Genomic DNA, 9,190 nt, shown 5'->3' on the forward strand with positions numbered 1-9,190 from the left:
GGTATGACTTTATAAGTTCATAAAGTGGAAGTGTGGACTTATATGTTCACATTAGACCAAGTGAACATATAAACTCACTTTAAGGAATTGTGAGCTTATAACTTCACTTTAAGGAATTGTGAGCTTATAAGTCCACACTTCCACTTTATGAACTTATAAAGTCACTTTAAGGAATTGTGAACATATAAACTCATACGAAAACATTGTGAGGATATAAACTCAAACGAAAACATTGTGAGGATATAAACTCATACGAAAACATTGTGAGGATATAAACTCACTTTAAGGAATTGTGAGCTTATAAGTCCACACTTCCACTTTATGAACTTATAAAGTCACTTTAAGGAATTGTGAACATATAAACTCATACGAAAACATTGTGAGGATATAAACTCAAACGAAAACATTGTGAGGATATAAACTCATACGAAAACATTGTGAGGATATAAACTCACTTTAAGGAATTGTGAACATATAAGCCCACACTTCCACTTTATGAACTTATAAAGTCACTTTAAGGAATTGTGAACATATAAACTCATACGAAAACATTGTGAGGATATAAACTCCTTTTTAACCCTTTTCACACGTGCTGCGTCTCTTACTCGTCATGGTATCTCTCACAACAATGCAATCGAAAAAGGGGTAAATATTCTGAGGTTAAATCCTCATTCTAAAATATTATGAGCTTATAAAGAATTGAATTGAAAGCAAGTGAAATTAAAAACGAAAATTTATATTGTAATAATTTATTTAAAAAATGATGAAGATGAAGATGAAGATGAAGATGATATTTCAGGTTTTTCTGGGCCGTCCGCGTTTTTTTCCATTTTTTTGGGGAGAGTGGTAATTTTTTTTTACTTTTTTTGACATTTTTTGATTCGATAATGGTTGTTGTTGGCACTAGATCATTGATTCGATTTTTGTCTTTTTCGATCATTTTATTTGGGAGTGTTGTATCGCGGCTCTGCAGTTCGGCGATGAGTTCGTCCTGTTGCCGCACCTTTTCCTGTAGAGCCGCGATCTGTCCCCTAAGGGACAGCTTACGGCGGCTTTCCCGCTCTGGGATTCCAAATCCCTCCTCTCCATCATCTTCTTCGTCCTTTCCTCGCACGATCTTCCCTGGGGGTAAACCCATTCCGCCTTCCTTTTCAGGACCTCTTTCTGGGATGATCGTGCCCGCCAGAGGAAATGACGAACGGCGTCCTGTAAATGCAAAAAAAGGAAAATGAGGAAGAAGCAAAAAATTCAAATATAGTACCTCGAAGTCCTCGGGTGGGTTAATCGCCACTTTCTTGGTCCTTCCACCCGAGGGCATCGGCCGATCTCCCGCCATCGACAAAAACACCTCGTAATTCCTCCGTGCCGTCTGGTGTTTTTGCCCCACCACCCTGCTAATGTTTTCAAGTACTTTGATCGGCGGCACCAGAAAAAAGTACTTGCGCAACTCCACGATTATATCTATCGCGAAGCTGCGAATGGAGCCCATGACGTCCATTGTCTTCAATATGTTGGGCTCCAAAACATTAGCATTCAACACCTCGAACGCCCTGGGAAGCTTTGGAAATAGAAAATCTTCAGCTTTAAATTTTTCACTATCTAATAAGCTCCCAGGCTTCGCTGATGATTGCGTTGAGGATGTTGAAGGTGGTGGTGATGACGGTGATGAAGATGATGGAGTCGCCACCAACAATGATGATGTCGATGTCGATGCTGATGTTGAAGATGATGCTGATGCTGAAGATGATAATAATGGTGATAATGATGGTGATAATAATGGCGATAATGATGGCAATAATGATGGTGATAATGATGCTGATACTTTAGAAAACATTATTCCAATTTCAATATTTTTCCTGATAAATAACTTTAAAACTATCAATATATTCAAATTAAATTTTTAGTTCACAATTACTTAGTCAATTCAAAACACAATAATAAACTTTTACAAACAATCTGGTATTTAAAAAATGACACCAAATCAAATAACAGTTGAATTGAATCAGTAAAACACGATAATAAACTTCTTATAATTATCCTGTATAAACAAATAACACTAACTCAGGTTACAATTGATTTTAATCAGTAACACACAATGAAAAACTTTTAAAAATGATGATAAATACAATAAAACAAATAACTCAAGAACACTTAAATTAACAGCATAAACAATAAATGAACAATTAAATCCAGTAAACGCCTTTATATATTGTAGTACGAGTTCGGGTACAATTATAACCAAAACTAAAGTGAATTCTTGTGTACGGATTGTTTCATTCATCATTGATTGTTGAATATTCTTTGGATTTGGTTGAATTCCTTATTATTTCATTAATTATTGATTGTTAAATATTTTATTGAATTGGTTGAATTCTGAAGCAATAAAAATATCTGGAAAATAGGACAAACTTCCTTTTTTGAATTCGTCGATTTTTTAAAAACAACGTTAATATGAGCGAAAAAAAGAATATTTTTTCTTCCTCTATTTATGAATCTGCATATAAAGAATTGAAAGAAATCGAAGAAATTGAACGAACTGGATTTTTGCAATCAAAAGGTGCCAAATGTCCAAACTGCTCCTGGATCGGCCGTACTAGAAAAGCTCTTGCATATCATGTGCAAACCAAGCACAAAACTGATTACAACGCATTAAAAGGTGGATCACAATTGCCTGTTGATTCCCCGATACAAATTATGGATCACCAAAACAATCATGACATCGTTAATTTTGAATTTTCTTCTGATATGGTAAACTTTTCAACAGATGTTTCATCTACTTTTATCGACAAAATCATGGGCTTTGGGCCAGAATTATCATCTAAAGCACTTTCTATGTTCGACAAAATTGTTGAACTACGCTACACGGAAAACGTTCCTGAATCAACATTTTCCCGAATCATTTCCACCATTTTGGACAATTTTTCCTTACAATTTTGTGATAAGAAAGACGAGAATACTGGCAAAATAATGACACTAATTCAACATTTTGCCTCGGATGTTTACCTACAAAAAATGTATGTAAAATATTCATGCAAAGTTATCGAACCAATTCCGACAAAAATTTCTGCCACATTTATTATCCAACGAATTTCTTTAAAAGAAATCGTTTCATTTGTTCTAAGCGATAAATCTTTACTTACAGAAATATGTAAAGAACAAAATCAAAAATACTATCGTCATTCATATAACAGCGAATTGAGTTGTAGTTATGAACGATGGAAGAGAATTAATGGGAAATTAAGAATAGTTCTTTATTCTGACGAATTCGGAATTGCCAATCCGATCGGGCATTCAGCATCAAAACATAATTATCTAGTGGTTTACTGCACATTTGAAAATATACCGTTGAAAAATCGTCTGAAACGTGATGATATATTTTTGTTATTAATTGCAAATCATAAGGACGTAAATCCAGAGTTATTAGATAAAATACTCAGTGATTTAGCCGAAGAACTATCTGACTTAATTGAAAATGGTTTTCAAAAAAATTTTGATGATGGAAAGACTTTGAATGTTCCCTGCACATTATCGGCATTGGTCGGGGATTCGAAAACCACATACCAGTTTACTGGTTATAGTGGCAGTTTTGGATTGTCGTACCGGTGTCGAATGTGTGGTGCCGATAATGCAACCATACAACTTGGACAAATGAATCGAAAAATGTTTGGTAGTGAAAGCGATTTAAAAGAATACTGGAAATTAGTCGAAAACGCCAGTGGCATTGATTTACCATATTGTGGGGAACGAGATTGGTTCGGATTGACAAGAACATTCAAATTCGGATCACAAGCAAATCAAATTAATCCATGGAACTGTGTTCCTGTAGATATCTGTCACGATTTGTTGGAAGGGACATCTTTTGATCGAATTTTGACATTATTTCTCAATGAACTGAATAACCAATTCGTCAGGAACAAAGAAAAAATAATAAAAACAATTACGGGTTATCAATTCAATGATACACCGTTTATCATTAATTCGGTGTCTGGTGGCTTTTCATTCACAGGGGACATGATTCAGGTGGCCGAATTCATCGTCCGAATTGAAGAAATTATTCTGTTTAAGTTTCCAAGAGTCATAAATGTAGATGCTGAAACCATTTTCAATTCTAATGCATTTAAACTTTATTCTCATTTTAAAAAGATTTGCATCATATCATTTCAATTATCAATAAGTTTAGAAGATATTCAATGCTTGAAAAAAAGCATTGATGCTCTTTTTCAACTAATCTATCGAATCTCACCATCAACGAAAATTACACCAAAAATGCATCACATAACACACTACCCAGCTCTAATAGAATATTTTGGTCCATTGATCAAATATTCCACTCTACCCTTTGAGCGTAAGCACCAATTTTTCAAAAAATGGTCACGCATAATATCGAATCATAAAAATCCATCATCATCATTGGCCATACGTCACCAATATCATCAGGCCATTATTAATAAAAAAATGTGCCATTTATCGAATCATACTAATAGTTCAGGTGTAAAGGCCAAAATTATGGATTTTATTTCATCAGGAGCAATCAAAATTAAAAAAAATATATATCAAACTAACAAAAAAATCATAAAACAAATAAACGAAAATACTGTCCCTTCTGCCCTTTTGTGGATGGAAGCCACCACATTCTGGAAAGTGAATGAGAATGTGGTGGTTCAAGGTTCCATCTACGAAAGGACAGAAGGGACAGTATTTTCGTTTCAGGTTTTAAAAAAAAATTTCATTGCAAATTTGTCTATTTAAATAATTTGTCACCTATACAAGATTTTTATACAATCCATGAAGATAAAATACTTTTGATTGAATCTATAATTTAAATAAAACATAAAACTAAACAAAAAAAATGAAATAAAATCTAAAAATCTGAGTTTAAAAGTCCAATCGAAAAACGTTCACGTAGTTTGTGATTTTAAAAAATTAAAAAAAAATCCAAAAATTCCAATTTTAAAACTCACACGAAAAGCATTGTGAGCTTGTAATTTTAAAAAATAAAATAAAATCAAAACTGTGATGTTATAACTCCATACGAGAAAAAATGTGAGTTTATAACTCCATACGAGAAAAAATGTGAGCTTGTAATTTTAAAAAATAAAATAAAATCAAAACTGTGATGTTATAACTCCATACGAGAAAAAATGTGAGTTTTTAATTTTAAAAAATAAAATTAAATCCAAAAATTCGAATTTTTAAACTCATACGAAAAACGTTGTGATTTTATAACTCCAATCGAAAAACGTTGTGGTTTTATAACTCCATTCGAGAAACGTTGTGAGTTTATAACTTCATTCATGGAACATTATGAGTTTTTAATTTTAAAAAATAAAATTAAATCCAAAATTCGAATTTTTAAACTCATACGAAAAACGTTGTGGTTTTATAACTCCATTCGAGAAACGTTGTGAGTTTATAACTTCATTCATGGAACATTATGAGTTTTTAATTTTAAAAAATAAAATTAAATCCAAAATTCGAATTTTTAAACTCATACGAAAAACGTTGTGGTTTTATAACTCCATTCGAGAAACGTTGTGAGTTTATAACTTCATTCATGGAACATTATGAGTTTTTAATTTTAAAAAATAAAATTAAATCCAAAATTCGAATTTTTAAACTCATACGAAAAACGTTGTGATTTTATAACTCCAATCGAGAAACGTTGTGAGTTTATAACTTCATACGAAAAACATTATGAGTTTTTAATTTAAAAAAAATAAAATTAAATCCAAAATTCGAATTTTTAAACTCATACGAAAAACGTTGTGATTTTATAACTCCAATCGAAAAACGTTGTGATTTTATAACTCCAATCGAAAAACGTTGTGATTTTATAACTCCAATCGAGAAACGTTGTGAGTTTATAACTCCATACGAGAAAAAATGTGAGTTTTTAATTTTAAAAAATAAAATTAAATCCAAAAATTCGAATTTTTAAACTCATACGAAAAACGTTGTGATTTTATAACTCCAATCGAAAAACGTTGTGGTTTTATAACTCCATTCGAGAAACGTTGTGAGTTTATAACTTCATTCATGGAACATTATGAGTTTTTAATTATAAATTAAATCCAAAATTCGAATTTTTAAAGTCATACGAAAAACGTTGTGAGCTTATAACTTCATACGAGAAATAATGTGAGTTTATAACTTCATACGAGAAAAAATGTGAACATATAAGTCCACACTTCCACTTTATGAACTTATAAAGTCATACCATTTTTAACAGTGTGGTAACATCGTTAAACCAGATGTTTTCATCGTTTGATTCAATTTTGCTGTTGTTGTTGTTGTTAGTCGCCATAACACTTGGTGATGATGATCATCATCGTGGTAACCAACAACGGCAGCCAAAGCAGCAGCTAAAAAACTAGGTGCGGTTACTTGAAAATTTTTTCTGTGAAAAAAATGATGAATTTTTTTTTGAGAAAAATTAATTTTTGGTTTTTTCTGAAAGTTTTCATTCAAAATGTACGTATGTTCATGGATGTGTATCGATGACACGTTCGAAAATATTCTTTCTTTATTTCCTTCCGTCATTTGTGAATAGACAACCTTGTCCATTCATATATTCTATGTTCGAATTCGAATTCGAATGTTTGGATTTTTACAACAGAAAATTTTTTTGTTAAAAAAGAAAATTTCAAAAAATGAATTTCAAAACAAAAGATTCATTTTCTTTCTCCATATAAAAATGATATAACAAAACAATGACAACAACAACAGGTGTCTTTTATTCAACAATTTTCTTCAAAAATCATTTTCAATTCAATTCAGTTATCGTTTTTTTGTTTTTGTTTTTGTTGAAAATTTTCAATGATAAATTATTCGTTGAATTTTTTTTTTTTTATTTGAGAAAATTATTTACTGAGAAAAGGACACATTATTATCATTATATCTGGCCGAGGAAATCGTTGAAGAAAAATTGTTGAATAATTTTTTTTGTTTCGTTATAAAGGTAAACAACATACGCCCAACAACGCTTTACAATTTTAAACAAAAGAAATTGAAATTATTATATTTTTTTCTGTTCACCTCAGTGAAACTTGGTTTTTTTGTTTGATTTGACTTTTTTTTCTGTATAGCAACGACAAAAAAAAACTTTTTTTTTGGTTGTCTTTTCCCCTTCGCAAACGATTGCCCATTTAATTAACATAATAATAATAATAATGATGATTTCGAATGGAATGTTTGAATGAAATAAAGAATCTTTTCTTTTCTTTTAAAAAAAACCATTTTTTCCCGTCTTTAAAAAAATTATCAATTTTTCTCTTCCTCCAAAACATAAGCAGTAAACATCGACTAGCATCATCATCATTTAATTCAATTTGAATTCTCCAATTGAAAAATGATAACAAATATCGGCCATTGCCACCATCACCGCCACCACGAACACAATGATAATTCGCGAATCAGGTAGGCCAAAAATAAGAAAACATTTTTTCTTTCCATCATCATCATTATCTTTTGTTTGTTACGATTCAAAAAATAAAAATCGATTCGAATCGAATGATCCAATCGATAAGTTGTATTTCAAGTTTTTTCTTTCTTTTTTCTTTTCTTGCTTTGTATTTCTCTTATAATGATGATGATGATTATTAATAATAATTTAATAATAAATGTTCGGGCCGGTTTTTTTTTGCCTATTCATATTTTGTTCCCACCACTCAATCGAATGATCGGTTCATCTTCATTTTTGTTTTTTTTTAAAAAAAGAAAAGAAAACCATTATGTCATTTGAATTCGATTGATTGAAAAAAATTGAATTTTTTTAAAATTGAAAAAAGATTTTTGTTCCTATTTTTATATCATTTTTTTTTTTGGTGGGGGAAAAATGAATGAAAAAGTCCTCTCCTTACTCTCTACCTTAAGTTGATCGTATAAGTCGTTAGGAGGTTGGAGGGGGTGGAGGTCAATCTCTCTCTCTCTTTCTGGTTTTTTTACCTGGATAAATATTTAAATGTCGTTTTGTAAATGTGGTTTTAGCAAAAGATTTTTGTGTGTGTTTTGATTATTAACAAACATACTCTCTCTCTGTGTGTGTATTAAGCCAATACAATTTGGTTTTTCATCATCATAATCATCATCATTATCGAAATGAATCAAACACAATGGTAATTCAAATATTTTTTTTCTATTTTAGAAAAAAAACTTCAATAATGATGATCGATTTAAGAAGATACCTAAAATAAGGGAAGAAAAAAAACATATCAAACAAAACCAGATTTTTTGTTCAATTTTTTTGTCAAAAGATTATCAAATCATTATTTGGAAGGCAGAAAAAAAACAAGCCAGAAAAATTGTTGGACATAAATGAATGAAAATCCCATGTATTTGGATGAAAATTTGATGGGTGATGTGATGACCCTATTAGCCAACAACCTCTATTTATATCGATTCATTTAATGGAAAATGGCACCCAAACACCAAGAGAGAGAGAGAGAGAGAGAGAGAGAGAGAGAGAGAGAGAGAGAGAGAGAGAGAGAGAGAGAGAGAGAGAGAGAAAATGGAATAATAATAAAAAACCAATTTGGATCGGTAATGTCATCCTTCAACAACTACAACAACAAAAAGAAATGCATGTCGTTGTTTAAAATAATTGACATATGTCAAAAATGACAATATTTTTTCAAAGAAAAAAACGAGCGAAAAAAAATCTATTACAAATCTCACCTTGTTTTTCCAGATAAAGATGGTGACAAATTTTTATTTTTTGTGGTAATTTTTGGTTTTGATGCATCATCATCTTTTTTTTCGGTTGTCGGTTTGCTTGGAACATTAATTTTCTGATGAAACAGATGACAAATGACAACAAATCAAAATGTCTAGTATTTTTTTCTCCCATTATTATTTTCTTTTTTTATACTTTAGGTTAAAATAGATGACATCTTTTATTGATCAGAATGATGTGAATGTAACCGAAAATTTATGATTTCATTTGAAAACCAGAAAAAAAATCGGAAACCTCCGGTGAAGAATAAATGAATGCAAAAAAGAGGGAGAGAGAGGGAGAGATGATCATTGATATCGAAGAAAATATTCAAATTTTCTTCAAATTTACTGCACACATTGATGACCGTGCCATATTGATCCAGGAACACCAAACTAATAAGGACTCGAGAACAAATCTCTCTCGCTTTTCTTTGATATAATGGGTGTTTTTCCCAGTGTGTGTGTGTAATAAGTGTTA

At 31.0% G+C, this 9,190-nt stretch overlaps 1 protein-coding gene and 1 long non-coding RNA gene across 2 annotated transcripts; one reads left to right on the forward strand and one right to left on the reverse strand.

Annotated features, from left to right (window-relative positions):
- Nucleotides 1-720: 720 nt before the first annotated feature.
- On the reverse strand, nucleotides 721-2,295 carry LOC142645917 (uncharacterized). The gene is made up of 2 exons (XR_012846941.1): nucleotides 1,262-2,295; nucleotides 721-1,206 (listed from the first exon to the last, which is right to left on the reverse strand). It is a non-coding gene; the product is annotated as an uncharacterized LOC142645917 (long non-coding RNA).
- Nucleotides 2,296-2,431: 136 nt separating this feature from the next.
- On the forward strand, nucleotides 2,432-4,868 carry LOC113790792 (uncharacterized). Its single transcript, XM_027340494.2, has one exon. It carries the CDS (start codon nucleotides 2,452-2,454, stop codon nucleotides 4,747-4,749), a length of 2,298 nt encoding a protein of 765 aa, XP_027196295.2. The 5' UTR covers nucleotides 2,432-2,451; the 3' UTR covers nucleotides 4,750-4,868.
- Nucleotides 4,869-9,190: the final 4,322 nt, after the last annotated feature.

Source organism: Dermatophagoides pteronyssinus, unplaced genomic scaffold (genome assembly GCF_027571235.1).
Source record: "Dermatophagoides pteronyssinus isolate colony J.1.1.1.1 unplaced genomic scaffold, Derpt_VIB-CSIC_2022.12 sq0029, whole genome shotgun sequence".
Lineage (NCBI taxonomy): Eukaryota > Metazoa > Arthropoda > Arachnida > Sarcoptiformes > Pyroglyphidae > Dermatophagoides > Dermatophagoides pteronyssinus.

Bases quoted from the DNA above. Each gene is read 5' to 3' on its own strand.
- LOC113790792 (XM_027340494.2), top strand. From the start codon at position 2,452: ATGAGCGAAAAAAAGAATATTTTTTCTTCCTCTATTTATGAATCTGCA.